General features: G+C 45.3%; 2 protein-coding genes across 4 annotated transcripts in view; one reads left to right on the top strand and one right to left on the bottom strand.

The window, feature by feature from the left end:
• Window positions 1-7,070, top strand: part of PPP2R5A (protein phosphatase 2 regulatory subunit B'alpha) — a 45,004-nt gene extending 37,934 nt beyond the window's left edge. The window contains 2 exon segments of the mRNA XM_070734454.1: window positions 3,045-3,176; window positions 6,553-7,070. Coding sequence (XP_070590555.1) covers window positions 3,045-3,176; window positions 6,553-6,589 — 169 coding nt within the window. The 3' untranslated portion in view covers window positions 6,590-7,070.
• Window positions 6,005-18,090, bottom strand: part of PACC1 (proton activated chloride channel 1) — a 34,543-nt gene continuing 22,457 nt past the window's right edge. For all 3 annotated transcript variants that reach the window (XM_070734457.1, XM_070734455.1, XM_070734456.1), the window contains exons 7-8: window positions 17,645-17,749; window positions 6,005-6,960 (exon numbers count right to left, since the gene is read on the bottom strand). In XM_070734457.1, coding sequence (XP_070590558.1) covers window positions 6,799-6,960; window positions 17,645-17,749 — 267 coding nt within the window. In that variant the 3' untranslated portion in view covers window positions 6,005-6,798. The remainder of the gene's footprint in view (window positions 6,961-17,644; window positions 17,750-18,090) is intronic.

Raw genomic sequence — 18,090 nt, 5'->3', positions numbered from 1 at the left:
CCTGTTTACTGCCGACTGCTTCGGGCAGCAAAGTATCGTGGAAACAGGGAGTGACTGTGAAATGGGACCCTCAGAGGGGGGCCTGGCAGGCAGCCCATTAGGAAGCAATGCATCATCCTCTTTATCTTCACTGGACTCTGATGAAGAAACATTTATTGACGTACGCAGATGAAGAGCCTTGAATAGGAAAGAGCAGCTACGTAGGTATTACAGAAGATAGGAGAGTTCACTTGTGGTTGGGTGTGGTTCAACTAATTAGGGCTGCTGTTAAATGGGCAGCGCGCCGGCCTCTTAGGTGGAAGATTATCTGTTCGTGATTGTGGATTTCCTTGACTCTCCGGATTCTCCAAGGACCCTGTGCTTTGATATTTGGACTCTGAAAGTAAATCATAGTTAACCGTGTGAGTTAAACCAAAGTCTGAAGGAGTGTAGCTGTGACAACTTCACAGCTACTTGTTACTTGCTTTGAGTCTGGTTTTTTTTTGTTATTTCACTGCCTTCAAGTCTGTTTGTTTTAGATGTGAGCCCTTTGACTACAAAAAGAGGGTTTTGCTTCTATTTTTCTGTGGATAAAGAAAGTATTGTTGACTTTTCCCGTGTGGTGTGTCTGTTTTGGCTACTTTTGCATTTAATTAAGAGGCTCGTGCCAAGAGCCAGCAGAACAAATAGTGCCACTTATTTTCTCCTCTCTCTATTACCAAATTCCTTATTAATTAAAGGAGAAAAGATAAATTTAGGGTTGTGCTAGTAGAACTATAATTTACTAGATCCCTACTAATCAGACTTCGCTTCCAAGAAGAAATGAAATACATTCTCCTAGAGATGTTTCCTTATTGGGGAAGCCTGGAGCACTACGTAATGTCGATGCTAGAGGAGTGTTTCTGAACTACAGCAACTTTTAATCTTTGTGGATTTTAACTCCCAGAATTCCTCAGCTAGCTACAGAGGATGGCCTGGTATAGGTCAGTGTTGGTGAACCTTTTAGGCACTGTGTGCTGAAACGGGATTGCGGGGTAGCACCACAAACTGGAAGAGTAGTCCCCTGGCATGCATATGCACACTGGGAAGCTAAGCTTCCAGTTTCTGGTATGCACATGTGCACTGATCACATAGCCTTCTGGTTTTGGGCACGCATGAGTGCGCAAAGACCAACTAGCCGGCATGCGTACCAGGGAGCTGCTCTTCTGGGTTCCAGCGCTCCTCTATGCAAGAAGACCAGCTGACCGGCATGCATGTGCGCACTGGAACTCGGAAGAGCAAAGGGCAACAGCTGGCATGCCTGTAGAGATACTGCGTGCCACTTCCAGCATGCATGTCATCACGGGTATAGGTTGTCAATCTGACAAGCCCTAATCTCCAGAGGCTTTGGTTTTAAAACTGGTGTCTTAAATTAAGGGTTTTCAATGTATTTTGAGTATCTTTTTAAAAACCTTCATGCTTTACCTCTTATTTGGGGGGGGGGGGGAATCAATGTAGTTAGCATAGAGTCCTACAATGCTATGGATTAAAGTCAAAAATATGCTGCGTAATGTATAAGAGACATGCGTGTAGTCTTGTCTGTAATTTCTTAAACACACCTGTTCCTGTAATCATAGTACAGTATAGCTGGATGTTCCTGAAAATAAATACAGTTCCAGGTAGACCTTACTGACTGCCTTATGGAGTGACCATTCAAAGTTATGACAGTACTGGGGAAATTTTTTTTTGCAACCATTTACGTAGTTACTTTTAAACAGTTTCTTTCTCAGTCATACAGTCAATTAGTATGCATTGTCCTGGCATTGACCCCTTGTTCACCTCTGGATGTCTATTGGTGAGGAAGAGGATTACAAGGGGAGAAGATGTCACACGAAAGGGAATCCATATCAAATAAGATGAACTAGTGCCAGTTGTTCACCCAGCACACTTGCAGCCCAGTCCCTGGTGTGCTAGATAAATGAATGTAAATGACTTATGCAGCCACATTATTCTAGTTTTTTAATTTCTCCCCTTAACAGATTGCAGTTAGTTTTTCATTGAATCGTACAGTCAATGTTATATTAAGGGTGGAAAATATTCTGAAATATTTTGGTCTGGAGGTTGGGTTTTTTTTACATTTCAAAAAACCTAGTATTTTAACAGGAATATATAGACTATATCTACTGTATATGTGGCTTATTTAAAAAGACTATGTTTTTGCAACTAATTCAATCTTTTAAAATCTTAATTTTTAAAAAAAAGGAACAGCAAAAGGATTCTCTTATGCTCAAGGCATACTGTTGTTTAAGCTTGAGAGGTATACTTTGAAAATTCAATATATAATTTTAGCAAAAAGCCCTAAAATTAGAATTTGTTAACATAACTTGCTCCACTCTTTGTCTAAGCAGTTTTTGAATAGGGAGATTGGATAATGGTGTTTGAAAATACCAAAAAAAATTATGTGAAATCCATCCATAAGGGCTTTTGGTATATTTGGACCTAATCTGATTCTAGCATCTTGTCTAATACCAGTTTTGGACTGGCAAAGACTATGTGGCCACATTCTTTGTCTAAGCTGTTTTGGGACAGGAAGATTAGGTAACAAGCAGTTTAGACATACTCCAGTCTAAGTTAACAACCCCCCCTCAAATAATACCAAGAAATGCAGTCTCCTTTAATAGTGATATCTAAGGAGAATTATTTGTAGTCCAAAAACAAACTTATTTCAACACTTTCTGATTACTGTATTTTCTAGCAATACAATGTACTCAAGGTTATTTATTCACATATTTTCTCACATATTTTCACATATAAAAAAGAATTTATATTCTTATAAATACAGAGACTGGAAGGTTAAAAAAATGTTTTCTAGTCCAACCATATTATCTAGCTCACTATTTTCTGTACTGATTGGTACCAAACAGGTTCATGCTAGGATATTCAAGTTAATTTTTATGATATATTTAGGATTTCTGATCATCTTTATTAGCTCCATAGATGCATAATGCAAGTCTACGGAGAAAGGTGGCATACAAATCTAATAAATAAATAAATGATTAAGAACCTTTCACTTTTTTATTTTACAGAGAGAAGAAGAAAGAATTAGAACGGGAAGAATTGTGGAAAAAGCTGGAAGAACTCAGGCTCACCAGAACTTTGTCTAACCAGCCAAGTAATACCTCCTACTCTATGACAAATATACCAAATGATAGTGCCAAGTGAGTTCGAAAGCCTCTGTTTGTGAGGCCTACATTTTCTATACAGAATTTTTTTTAAAAAAAAATACATTTAAAAAATGCAGAAGAGAAACCTCATCAGTATCTTTCAAATGGCCATCCCATCCACAACATGTAAATGAAATATTTTTGAACTGAAATACAATAATTGAATGTGATATTATTTACCATAGCATATTGTAAATTTATCTCTAATCATTGCTATGTTGTCAACTTTTGACATCTCACAGAAAGGAATTTTATCCACGAACTGTGTGATTTAATTATGGGAATGGTGAAATTTTGACTTGAAGTTTTTTAAAAATTGTGTTGCACTTAGCCATAGATGTCAGGTAGCTACATTTTCCTCCTTCCTATGTGCTTATCAAGTGTTGCAGCCTTTGGCTGAGACTCAGGAAGAGACTTCTAGCTTTACTGTATTTCCTAAAATGAAACTGATAATCTAGTATTATGTTGATGCGATTGACTCCCATGAAGCTTGGTGGGGTTTGCTTCTGAATAAATGTGTTATCACTTGAGTTGAATCTGCCCATTACAGTATCACAGGTCAGGCTATTTTATAAGAATGTTTAGTTTAGAGAGATCAAAATTGTATGAGGGGCCTTTTCAAGTAAGAAAAGACTTGTTACAAAGGTGGTAAAATGGCCTATATAAATGGTTAGACAGGGAAAGGGAAGTAAGATCAGCTTAGCTGAGTTGGGCTTCTCCCTCGGATAATTGTAACTTGGCTGCAAATATGTGTTTTGCTTCAGCAGTTATACGAGCTCTAAATGAGGAAAGATTGTTAACTTTTAATAAAGAATTAGTCATATAGTTCTCATGCTTCCTCTTGGAAAAGATTCAGTAGTCATGTTTCTGTTCCCATAACTAAAAATTGGAACCTATCAATTACACACCATAGTTTGGCAAATTTTTGTAGAACCTCATCAATCTTGCTTTTTTCTGACTTTTACTTGTGTTTACTCATGCCATGGCGGAGGGTTGAAATAAAACAGGGATCTCCAAACTTGGCCACTTGTGGATGTCAACTGTCAGAATTCCTCAGCCAGCTTTCCTGGCTGAGGAACTCTGGGAGTTGAAGTCCACAAGTCTTAAAGTGACCCAAGGTTGGAGACCCGTGGACTAGAAAACCTCTGAGGACCCCTCTAGTTCTATGATTCTATGATTTAAGCTGGTCCTGCAGGATGTCCTAGATACTCCATTTAAAGCTTAGGCTATGCAATTCGTACACAGACATGCAAGATAGCTCTTTGTGTTAAAGAAAAAACAATGCTTGAGATGGCAAAAAAAAAATTCTTAAATGTGTTGTCTGTTTTTACTTAATCAATGGGGTGCTCTTTTGTAGATCTTTATATCAGAGTATCATTCCAATCTCTTAAATTTCAATTGTGTGGAAAATGGTTTTGTATTGAAAGACGGAGGGATTGAGCAGCATTCAATAAAGTCTTTATGTTTGTAATTAGTGCTGTATATTACCATTTTTGTAATTTAATAATTATAAATAGGAGAATTATTAGATTGATAGACTATTTTTCAGCAAAATATTAACATTTAATTAAAAGATTTTAAATAATAAGATTAAAGCAGGTGGCAATTATCAAACTGAAATAAAGGCAGTTTGACAAAAAAGATGTTGATACTCAAATTTTAGTTGGGCTTTTTGCAGGAAAAAAAATGCAATGGGTACTATCTGGTGATACATGGTCAGTTGTATACATTTGGGTGGGATTTTTGTTACTCAGATCTGCTCCAAATCATCCCCCCACCCCCCACCACATTCCACACTAGTTTTTAGGGGAATGGGATAGAATGGGAAATTACAGGAGAAAAGTAATGGGTATTATTTATTTTCACATAACATCAAATTCTTATGGCCCTCTCCTTTTCACTTTATTGACTAAACAAGATTCTATCTTTAATGCAGAAGGTATGTTCACACTTCATAATAAAATGGATGCCTTGCACATATTCATCTTTATGTCTACAAATACTTGGAATTAAATATGATAGTATTTTGGATTTGTATGGGCAACATTCCAAAATATTTACACAATATAAACCTGATCATGCTTCACATGATTCAAAATAAAATACTATAGACTATATTCTATTGGTCCCTCAGAATGTGACAGAAAGCTAATGTACAATTAATGATTAACATCTTTTTAAGTAATTTTCTTTAGCATACCACCATAATCTACCTGGAAGTTATACACAAGAGAAGAATATTTTAAGCAAATATAAAATGAGTATCTAATCTAAATCTTTCTCATTTAAGGAATAATAATCTTTGTAATGTTTCATTATTACATGTGTTTTCCCTTTTTATTGCTTATGGATGTATCAGTCTGATTTATTATGACAGTATTAATAGTTTAAGTAAGTGTAGCACAGAGGTATATTTTATTGAAAAATCTTTAGCATAAGTATTATTTAATAAGAACGCTTGGTAAAATTCCTGTTTTCAATGTTTTGTTTTGTTTCAGTAAGTAATAACTCTTGTTTAAGTTTATTGTACTGTATTCTGTGAACAGTGTAGACAAACCAAAATCGGCCTCTGCCATCACATCCCCCCAAATATGGCAGCATATTGCATCATAGCAATATAGTCCTTTAAAGCCCTCTCTAAGCAGTTTACAGAGTCAGCATATTGCCCCCAACAATCTGAGTCCTTATTTTACTGACCTCAGAAGGATGGAAGGCTGAGTCAACCTTGAGCTGGTGAGGATCAAAAGAATCGAACTCCTGGCAGCGTGAGCAGTGTTAGCCCGCAATACTGCATTCTAACCATTGCACCACCACAGCTCTTATAATCAACACAATGTCTTCAGTATTTATTGTCAGATATCAGTTATCCTTTTTATAAAAAAGATTGTACCTACTTTTACAACTAAAAGTCCAACACATAAAAGAGCAGAAATCCAATAGAAATTGTATTATTTTAGTTACAAATGGTAAGAAATCAAGCTGTTATGTCCTACAGTCAACCAATATTGATAATCTCTTTAGTCGTGCTTTTGGGGGTTAGGTCTTAATCAGTGATACGTTCAATATACAGTTAGTGCATATAGCTTTAACAATGTGTTTTCATCCCTTGGGAGTGTGTTTGTCAGAGCAGTAGCTGGAATGTAAGTGATGTTTAATGCTGAATCAGAATCCAATAAAACACTGTTCCTTCTGATTGGCAACATATCCAGTGGAAGGCCTTGAAGCAAATATCTTTGTCCCTGAGTTGATTAGTGATTGGACTCAATGTTTGGGAACAGGATTAACTAAACCTATTACTGGTAGATACTATATTTTAAATTCCCATTTAAAAAATCCTACTTCATCCATACAAATTGTTTCTTTTTTACAGGAAGTTAATTCTTTCTCAGGAATATTCTTACCACTAAGTATCAGCTTGTAAAAGAAACCATATTTTTGGAAAAGACTGGATTTATAAAGAGTCAAATCATTTTCTAAAACTTCCAAACGTTAAAGTTCAATCCAACAAAGCAGTTTGTCATTCCATCAGTGCAGTTTTCTTGTGTAACATAGACGTTGGTTTAGTCATCTTAGTTGAACTTCACAGTGAAACAGAAATCTGTAAAGCACATTGTTTTCAATTTATATGGTTCAAGGCTTGAGTTTTTCTCTTGAGATGCCGTTTTCGGATTTTTATCATCCATTTCACACTCAGTTTGGCAAAATCAGCTGCTTTAAACAAAGCCAGGAATATACCACACAAAAGAGCAATCATGTTCCAAGGATTTGCAGTGACAATCTATGAAAATAAATTAAACGAATCATTTAAACTGTTGATTAAAGAGCTACTGTTTACTTTTTATTATGGAATGTTTTATAATAAAACACTTGGTTTATACTGGTAATAAACACATTAAACTTTTATTTACAGTTACGTCTCCAAAAAGATCAAGAAAAAAAGTTGAGAAAAATGAAAAACCATTTTACTTGTTACATATTCACATGGCTAAGTTTGAGATTTTTTGTTAATAAGAGCAATATCTAAAATTGGTTTATTTGTTCTGTCTATGTGATGCTTAAAAGTTGGTGAACTCTTTTCAATTGTCAACATTGGTACATAAATATGCCCTAAAATGTGGTCAACTATGTGGCTTTGAATCACTTTCCTCAGTAAACAAAGAACAAGGATAATGCTTTTGACCTATTCATTTAATTTGGGGGTTTTTTAAATTAAAAAAAACATGGGACCTGTGTGGAGAGATGATAACATTTTAGGTTATATTTATGCAAAAATATTGAAAATTCCAAAAGGTTCACAAATGTTTAAACATCAATGGATACGGCTACATTTCAGATGTAATCAGATATACATTTTCTGTACATTCCACGTATAGATAGTCTTCAACTTCAGGGGTAGATTCTAACTTAGCGTTGTTGTCACTTCACTACCTTCCCTGCTGCGTGGCTGGGCTTGCGCAGTGCCAAAAAGAACCGTTGTACTCACCTGAACGGTCTTCTCCAGGTCCTGGAAGGAGAGTCCATCATGGGTTTAGCTCGAGTCTTATTGGTAGGGACTGAGTTATAAATTAATATAATTATCATATTAATTAGGTACCGCCCCCTTGCTGCCCCTGTACCTCAGTTTTAAAAAACGAATTCAAGTAGTAACAGAAATTTATTGAACAACCAACCACAACCAGTAACTGAATGCCACAATAACCATGGTTCAATGGGAGGGTATGGAATCTCCTTCCAGGACCTGGAGAAGACTGTTCAGGTGAGTACAACGGTTCTTCTCCCATGTCTCTGGAAGGAGAGTCCATCATGGGATATACCCAAGTTCCAGAGTTCCAGGGAGGGAAATCATTGAATCATGTCCTAGTAGGATCACACACTTGCTGTAAAACTCTCCTCCCAAAGGACGCCTCGGCCGAAGCAAATGTGTCCAGTTTATAGTGCCGTATAAAGGTGGTAGGGAAGGCCCACGTGGCCGCCCTACAGATGTCCTCTATCGATGCCTGTGTAGCCCATGCCGCTGAAGTAGCGGCACTGCGAGTCGAATGAGCCGTGATTCCACTAGGCAATGTCCGGGAATCTGCTTTGTATGCCTCTGTGATACAAAGCTTCAACCATTGGCTAATGGTCTGCGAAGACACCTTGAGGCCCAATCGATGTTGACTAAACGAGACAAACAGAGCCTCCGACTTGCGGAAAGGAGCAGTGCGCCTAATATAGAGTTTCACAGCTCTGCGCACGTCTACTTTATGCCACTTAAGCTCCAGCGGATGTGACCCATGCACGCAGAAATCTGGCAGGACAAGTTCCTGTGTCCGATGAAAATGGGTGTTGACCTTTGGTATGAACGTTGGGTCCAAACGGAGAACAACCTTATTAGGATGAAACGTACAAAGGTCCGGCCTTACTGACAAGGCAGACAGTTCCGACACTCGTCGTGCCGATGTAATGGCCACCAAGAACGCAGTCTTAAGGGATAACATCCTTAAAGAAACCGTCCTCAGCGGCTCGAATGGTGGCGCTGTGAGCGCTTGTAATACTATGGTAAGATCCCAAGTAGGAAAACGTCGTATTGGTGGGGGATGCCGATTGGCAGCCCCTTTCAGAAAGTCCCTGATCAAGGCATGGTGAGCCAACGAACCACCATTTTCAGGTCGAACAATCGTTGCCAAAGCTGCCACCTGTCTTTTTAAGGTGTTGGGAGCCAGCCCTTTCTCTAGGCCGGATTGTAAGAATTCCAACACCACTACTACACTAGCGTCCTGCGGTCGCTGATGTCTATCCCTACAAAAGGTGGTGAATGCGGTCCAAGTGGCCTGGTAAATCCTAGTCGTTGAAGGCCTCCTGGCCGACTGGATCGTAGTGATGACATTCTCAGGAATATGCCAGGCTCTCAATCTGTCCCCTTCAAGCGCCAAGCGGTCAGATGGAACCACTGTGGCTCCGGATGAGAGATTGCTCCCTGAGTGAGGATGATTTGGTCGTCCGGGATCCGCCAGGGTGGAACGATCGAGAGTCCCATTAGGTCGGCGAACCAAGCCCTCCGCGGCCAATGGGGTGCCATCAGGATGATCTCCGCCTGTTCCACTATGATCTTCTCTATCACCTTGGGAATAAGTGGTGTTGGCGGGAAGGCGTATAGCAGTTCTTTGGGCCACGGGGAGTGTAAGGCATTGGTCCCCTCGGCTCCTGGCGTGGGAAACCTGGAATAAAACCGGGGAAGCTGAGTATTGTACGTAGTCGCAAACAGATCCACCGTCGGGTTGCCAAACCTTTTGGTCACCTGCTGGAACAACCGCGGGGTTAGGCTCCACTCCCCTGGGTCTACTGTTTGTCGACTTAGCCAATCCGCCTGAGTATTGGCATCCCCCGCAATGTGCTCCGCATGGAGAGATGCCAGGTGGACCTCTGCCCAGTCGAAGAGGAGCTGAGTTTCCTCCATCAGTCTGAGAGATCTGGTCCCCCCCTGGTGGTTGAGATGCGCCCTGGTCGCGACATTGTCCGTACGAACCAGCACATGCCTTCCCTGAAGGAACGGAGTGAAAGTTAGCAGGGCGAGGCGGACAGCTTTCAGCTCCAGGAAGTTGATATTCGTTGGGGTCAAGTCCTGGGGAAGCCACAACCCCTGAGTCACGTGACAGTCCACATGTGCCCCCCAACCAAGGAGGCTTGCATCCGTGGTCACAATGACTTGATGTAAATGGCCAAAGGGAGACCCTTGATGTATTGCCCGGGACTGTCACCATTTCAAGGAGGCCCGCAGGCGACTTCCTATCGTGACCAGTTTGTGTGTATGACTGACCCGTCGTTTTTGGTACGGGAGTAATGTCCATTGCAGCGTGCGAAAATGATACCGTGCCCAGGGAACAATGTCCACGCATGACACTAGTGTCCCGAGCACTTTGGATAAAAGGGCCAGCGTTACCATCCGCTGGTGCTGCAACCTGTTGACTAAGGCCTGAATGTTGCGTCGTCGTTCCAGTGACAGGTAAACTTCCATGGTGGTGGTGTCTATCACCGCGCCGAGATGAGTAATAGTGGAGGTGGGGAAAAGGTGACTCTTTCCCTCGTTTATTGTAAAGCCATGTTCCTGCAACAGTGTTAACGTGGCTCGTAGGTCTCGCTGCGCAGTCGCCAGATCCCTGGCCAGTAAGAGGATATCGTCCAAGTAAGCGATTAGTCTTATCGATCGGGACCGTAAGAAAGCGATCAGCAAGTCCAGTAACTTCGTGAAGGTGCACGGGGCGGAGGATAGGCCAAAAGGCATTGCCTGGTACTGGTAGTGCGTCCCCTGGACATAAAACCGGAGATATCTCCGGTGTCCCGGATGGATGGGGATATGCAAATACGCCTCCTTCAGGTCGATGGATGACATGAGATCTCGGTTCCTGATTGACGCGAGAATGGTGCGAAGGGAGGCCATTTTGAACCTGCGGTATAGCACGTACCTGTTTAGGCGTTTCAGGTTCAAAATTAGCCTGCAACCTCCCGATGACTTGGGTACTATGAAGACCCTGGAGTAGAACCCCATGCCCTCCATGTGGGTTGGCACCTTCTCGATGGCGTGGATCTCCAGGAGATGTGCGATCTCCTGCTCTAGCAATGCCCGCTTGGCAGCATCGGCGGGTACTGGACAGGGCACAAAGTGGGTAGGTGGGAGACGTAAGAATTCGAGGCGGAGCCCTCGGATCACTGTGTCCAAAATCCAAGCGTCGGAGGTTGTGGCCGTCCAGGCAGTACAAAACCTTTGGAGTTTCCCCCCCAAAGGGACCTGCCCTGTGGAGTCACTTGGCTCCACGGAAACCTCGCTGGTTGGAACCACGAAAGGGCCGTTTTGACGGTTGATATCCTCTGCCCCGGCCCTGAAAGTAGGTCCTATCGTTGCGGTACGAATAGGACTGACCATATTGGCCCTGCGAATAAGGCCTGGAGGTCTGGGTAACTCCGGAAGCTGGGTCCCACCAGAACAGCCTCCAGCACCTCCCCGAACAACTTCGTGCCTTCGAAAGGGGCAGATGACAAGCGCCACTTCGACTTGGCATCCGCCTGCCAGTGTCGAAGCCAAAGTAGGCGTCGAGAAGAAATCGTAGAGGCCATGCCCCTTGCGGCAAATTTCGCTGCGTGCAAGGTAGCGTCTGCCGAAAATTCGGCCGCAGCCAGGAGCTTGTTGAGATCCTGTTTGAGACGAGGATCTTCAGGTCCCATCCGAGCCTGAACCTCCTGGAGCCACATGATGGATGCCCTATTAAAGATGGATGCCGTTGATGCAGCTCGTAGGGCCCAAGCTGCCATCTGATGGGCCTTCTTCAGGAGGGTTTCGGCCCGTCGCTCATCCGGCTTAAGACTATCCGCCGTTTCGGAAGGAAAGGCGGCATTGGACACCAGTGTGGCTACCGGCTTGTCCACAGGCGGAAACTGTAACAGATTCTCCATCTCGCTATCAAAGGTGTAGAAACGACGCTCTACATTAGAAGGGCCTTGGGCCGCTGCTGGGTGTTGCCAGGTGCGCTTGATGTTCTCTAAGAATATCTCCATTGCAGGAACAGTATCGGACTCGCTGGGCTGCTCCTTACACAGGGAAGCAGAAGTTCTGAGTCCATCACCTGCATCCGGAGGTGCCGCCGCACCTGGCACATCCAAGGTTTGTTTCACCTTGTGCAAGAGTAGCCTAAATAATGTTGGCTTAAATAGCCCCGCGGGAGCAGGTTGTTCTGGAAAGGCATACTCATCATCAGACAGTTCATTGTTCCCATGCTCACTGTCTTCTTCCAGCAGCCCAGTGTCTCCTGCCAGTGAATCCAGCCCAGGTGGGGGCGGTGGTGCTGACCAAAGGTCCCTGGGATGGTATGACTGCTGTAATGGAGGTGTCACACCCTGGGCCCCAACCACCATTCCCTGCGCATAAACGTTAGCAATCATGTCCTGCAGGGATGGCGGGAAGGCCTGCCAGGCATCAGCTTGGGATCTAAGCCCTGCAGCTGTAGGTGTGAAAGATGCAGAAGGGGCCCCAGTTGGCTGGGTTGCAGTAGAAGGCCCATAGTAAACCTGGCTGACTGAAGCAGGCCTCTCAGATCTGGCATGAGGTGAAGGTAATGGTGGAGTAGGGCACGGTAAGGCCTGGCGGTCTGGAGACCAGTCCTTCTCTGTAGCAGAACCCAGAGCTCCCAATGCCAGTGTCCCTGCTTGTGGAAGCGGCTGGAATGGGGGTACATGCAGAACCCCTGAGGCTGGAGAAGCCAATGCTGCATCTAAGCGTTGCTCTAAAGCCCTTATTTTTCTCTCAGCCTCCTTCAAAGAGGAAGAGGTTTGGGAGGACTTGGCCTTGGACTTAGAAGAAGTCCTTTCTTTGCCCTTGGGGGGTGCCGGAGCAGATTGGATTTGCTCCCCTCCCTGATCCATCTGCTGATCAGCCATCCTTATAGAAATGGGGCAGCGTTTACTCACAAACTGTAGAAATCGTTATACTAGAAGCACTACACGAAGCCTGAATCCACACAGAATGAAAGATTTAGTTCCTGACAGTTGCTCACCACGTGAGTAGCTGAGCCAATGAAGCGTGTTGCCGGGCAGAATAAAGGCCTGGCTCCTGGCGCCCTGCCAAATCGCGCCTAAATCCGAGCGGGAAATTCCTCCTGCACGTCAATCTGCAGGTTAAAATGGCGGGCGCTACCAACTGCCGCCCTGGGGGGGGGGGTGAGGTCCCCCTGGTTACAATATGCACGGCCCTTCAGGCGCCGTGACTTTTTGCTGCTTGCCAAAAGGCTTGGGGATTCCCCGCTCTCCGCTGGGGTCCCCAGCGGCCGCTCGCTTTGTTCCGCGGCTTCGGCTGCGAGCGCTTTGAGGCTTGTAATAGCGATCAGCTGTGAGGCGCTCCAAAACTGATCCCGGCTTCAGCCAGGCAGCGCGCCTGCCGCTCGGTCAAGGCGCAGCCTTTCCTCATCAATTGGAAACGTTTCCCGCTGCCCCCTTAAGTGGGTAGGGGGCGGACCCCTCCCACTTGGGGTGAATAAGCTAGATATGGCCACGGAGGTCAGGGATCTCCAGCTCAACCTTCCTCTTCAGGGCAGTACTCACGGGGAGAAGAGGCCCCATGAGGAGAACGTTGGGGGCGCTGCCCGCGGAGGGCAGAAACCCCTAAACGATGAAATGATCTGTGAAGACAGAAAAACAAGATTAAAGGCAATACGGTTTAGGTTTAGGTTTAGGTTTAGGTTTATTGGATTTATATGCCGCCCCTCTCCGCAAACTCGGGGCGGCTCACAACAATAATAAAAAAACAGTACAGTACACAATACCAAATCCAATGCCCACCCATCCAGATTCCAATTGAAATTAATAATCTCATAAAAAAAACAAAAAAAAAAAAAAACAAAAAAAACAAAACAAAACAGTATATATAAAAAACAGGCACACAGTCAATCAATCAACAAAACAACATGGGCAAGGGGGAGGTGTTTTAGTTCCCCCATGCCTGACGGCAAAGGTGGGTCTTAAGGAGTTTACGAAAGGCAGGGAGGGTGGGGGCAATCCTAATCTCAGGGGGGAGCTGGTTCCAGAGGGTCGGGGCCCCCACAGAGAAGGCTCTTCCCCTGGGTCCCGCCAGACGACATTGTTTAGTCGACGGGACCCGGAGAAGGCCAACTCTGTGGGACCTAACCGGTCGCTGGGATTCGTGCGGCAGGAGGCGGTCCCGAAGATATTCTGGTCCGGTGCCATGAAGGGCTTTATAGGTCATAACCAACACTTTGAATTGTGACCGGAAACTGATCGGCAGCCAATGCAGACTGCGGAGTGTTGGAGTGATATGGGCATACTTGGAGAAGCCCATAATTGCTCTCGCAGCTGCATTCTGCACGGTCTGAAGTTTCCGAACACTTTTCAAAGGTAGCCCCATGTAGAGAGCGTTACAGTAGTCGAGCCTCGAGGTGATGAGGGCATGAGTGACTGTGAGCAATGACTCCCGGTCCAAATAGGGCCGCAACTGGCGCACCAGGCGAACCTGGGCAAACGCCCCCCTCGCCACAGCTGAAAGGTGTTTTTCTAATGTGAGCTGTGGATCGAGGAGGACGCCCAAGTTGCGGACCCTCTCTGAGGGGGTCAGTAATTCCCCCCCCAGGGTAATGGACGGACAGATAGAATTGTCCTTGGGAGGCAAGACCCACAGCCACTCCGTCTTGTCTGGGTTGAGTTTGAGTTTGTTGACACCCATCCAGGCCCCAACAGCCTCCAGGCACCGGCACATCACTTCCACTGCTTCGTTGACTGGACATGGGGTGGAGATGTACAACTGGGTATCATCGGCATATTGATGATACCTCACCCCATGCCCTTGGATGATCTCACCCAGCGGTTTCATGTAGATATTAAATAGCAGGGGGGAGAGGACCGACCCCTGAGGCACCCCACAAGGGAGAAACCTCGGGGTCGACCTCTGACCCCCCACTAACACCGACTGCGACCGACCGGAGAGGTAGGAGGAGAACCACTGAAGAACAGTGCCTCCCACTCCCAACCCCTCCAGCCGGCGCAGAAGGATACCATGGTCGATGGTATCGAAAGCCGCTGAGAGGTCAAGGAGCACCAGGACAGAGGACAAGCCCCTGTCCCGGGCCCGCCAGAGATCATCCATCAACGCGACCAAAGCAGTTTCCGTGCTGTAGCCGGGCCTGAATCCAGACTGCTGAGGACCTAGATAATCGGCTTCATCCAAGGACCGCTGGAGTTGAAGTGCCACCACCTTCTCGACAACCTTCCCCATGAAGGGAAGGTTGGAGACTGGACGGTAGTTATTAAGCACGGCTGGGTCCAGGGAAGGCTTCCTGAGGAGGGGGCGCACAACCGCCTCCTTATAAAGTGGCGGAAAGGACCCCCTCCCCAAGGAGGCGTTGACAATCTCCTGGACCCAGCTCCGTGTCACCCCTCGACTGGCCGAAACCAGCCAAGAGGGACACGGATCCAGTAAACAGGTGGCGGAACTCACAGCTCCAATGGCCTTGTCCACTTCATCAGGTGTCACCAAGTCAAACTCCCCCCAGACAGATGGACAAAGACGTTTAGCCCCAGTCACCTCGACTGACTCATTGTCAGTCGACTCTGTTTCACAATTGGAGTCGAGGTCGGCCCGGATCCGAGCGATTTTATCAGCGAAAAACGTGTTAAAATCCTCGGCACTACTCTGCAAGGGCTCCCCAACTCCCCTCTGATTAAGAAGGGAGCGGGTTACCCTAAACAGAGCGGCCGGGCGGGATTCCGCTGATGCAATCAAGGCGGCATGATACGCGCATCTTGCCGCCTTGAGCGCCACTTTGTAAGTCTTAATATGAGCTCTTACAAGTGTTCGATCGGATTCGGACTTACTCTTCCTCCATCGCTTCTCCAGACGTCTCTTCTGGCGCTTCAACACCCGGAGCTCCTCGTTGAACCATGGAGCTCTACGGGGTCTAGTGCCGCGGAGAGGTCGCAACGGCGCAATCCGGTCAAGAGCCTCCCCTGCAGCCTTGTTCCAGGCCTCAGCAAGAGACTCTGCCGAACTGTGGACAAGTGTATCTGGAATAACCCCAAGCGCCATCTGAAAGCCTTCTGGATCCATCAGGCGTCTGGGGCGGAACCTCCTAATTGGTTCCGCCTCCCTGCGGGGAAGGATTGGAGCCAGGAAGTTAAGCCGCAGTAGGAAATGATCTGACCACGACAAAGGCAGCACTTCTAAGCCCCTTAATCTCAGATCATTACTCAGTTGCTCAGAGAGGAATATCATATCGGGTGCGTGCCCACCCTCGTGAGTCGGACCCTGAACTACTTGAGTCAGGTCCATGGCTGTCATGGTGGCCATGAACTCCTGTGCCAGTCCAGAGGAACCGCTGAGCGACGGCAGATTGAAGTCCCCCAGGACGATAAGTCCGGGGAACTCCACCGCCAGCCCGGCCACCTCCTCGAGCAGCACAGGCAGGGCTGTTGACACGCAGCTGGGAGGCAGGTACGTGAGTAACAAGCCCACCTGAACCCCTAAGTCCAACTTCACCAGGAGGGACTCGCAACCCGCAACCTCTGGAGCAATGAGCCTACGCAGGCCAAGACTCTCCCTGGCTACAATAGCCACTCCTCCCCCCCTTCCCTGGGGTCGAGGTTGGTGCCATACCCGAAACCCAGCTGGGCAAATTTCAGAGAGAGGAACTCCTCCCTCCGGGCCCAGCCAGGTTTCGGTCACACAAGCCAGGTCGGCCTCCTCATCCAGGATCAGATCCCGGATGAGGAGAGCTTTATTTACCACCGACCTGGCATTGAGTAGCAACAACTTGAGCCCAGGGCCAGAATTACACTCATCACCAGTGCTTTGAGTTAAGCTCATGGAGCCTGAAGAAGGGATCGCTACTAAGCAGCGATTCCTCCTTCCCCTGGAACGGCTAGCTCCATGGCTTCCGCCATACCTGCCTCTCCCCAGCAAGACTGGGATATTTTGACCCTCTGCCACCCCAGAGATAAGTACATTCATATACATTTATTACAATAATACTTCATTAAATCAACATTTTCTAAGACTACTCCCTCAGGAGTAAAAAACTCAAGAGTCCCTTCCTTGACTGAGTTTTTTAAAACTGAGGTACAGGGGCAGCAAGGGGGCGGTACCTAATTAATATGATAATTATATTAATTTATAACTCAGTCCCTACCAATAAGACTCGAGCTAAACCCATGATGGACTCTCCTTCCAGAGACATGGGAGAATTTGTATTTTTTTAAAGTTAAAAACAAGATGGCGGCTCCAGCGCAGTGCCGGAAACTCAGCTTCTGTGCATGCACAGAAGAATCAGCAAATTCCTCCCCCCCCAAAAAAACCCAATGGCAGCATCCATAAACTGGCACCGACAGAACTGGCTCCGTGACATCACCAGCGGTTTACTATCAGTTCTATAGAAGTGGTACAAACCGGGAGGAATCCACCTCTGCTCGACTTTCAACCATTCATTTAGTGACCATTCAAAGTTGCAGTGAAACTGAAAAAAGAGGATTTATCACATTTTTCACACTTGCAACTGTTGCAGCATCCCCATGGCCACATGATCAAGATTCAGATGCTTGGCCAATGGTTCTTTATGACATTTGCAGTGTCCTGTGGTCATATGATCATCTTTTGTGACCTGACAAGCAAAGTCAACAGGGAAGCCATATTCATTTAATGACTGTGTTATTAATTTAACAACTGCAGTGACTCACTCAACAACTCTGGCAAGAAAGGTCATAAAATGGGGCAAAACTCGTTCAAGGACTGTCTCACTTAGCAGCAGAAAATTTTGGCTCAATTGTGGCCGTATGCCAAAGACTACCATCTTTAAAATAGCAGATGTCCTATTCGTGCTCCCAATTTTTACGCAGGCTGGCACTTTACATCAATGGAAAAATAATCCACGGAGAGGGGCGGCATGTAAGTCCAATCAATCAATCAATCAATCAATAAATCCAAGTTTACTCACATCTTGAACTTCCTGAATAAAAGGATCTTTCCATTCAAACACCACAAAGAATAGCTGGTCAATGTCAGCTTTTGTCCTTCGTTCAATGTAGTTCACCACACTAATCTGACAAAATAAAAAAATAGGTGATTATTCATATATAAAATACCAAAACACACTTTTTTTAAAAAAGCCCAAGAATCCAAATGCCTTAGAAATAATAAAATTGACAGCCTGCTGTGGGACTAAGTTGAGGTGAAAAATAGGAACCTTACCAAGATTATGTATGAATGAAGCATTCATACATAATCTTGGTATTACGGTATCATACATACATTCATTATGTATGAATGAGGCATCAACTTGGGCTTCTAAAAGATAAAGTAAAATTTGGAAAATTCCCCAAATGGCTCACGCGTGGAATGTAGCCAGCAAAAAAGCAAAAGGTAAGAGCTAAGGACATACAG

The sequence above is a fragment of the Erythrolamprus reginae genome, chromosome 1, assembly GCF_031021105.1.
Source record: "Erythrolamprus reginae isolate rEryReg1 chromosome 1, rEryReg1.hap1, whole genome shotgun sequence".
Lineage (NCBI taxonomy): Eukaryota > Metazoa > Chordata > Lepidosauria > Squamata > Dipsadidae > Erythrolamprus > Erythrolamprus reginae.
The sequence above is the reverse complement of the archived record's forward strand: the minus strand, read 5'-3'. Positions and strand labels throughout refer to the sequence as shown.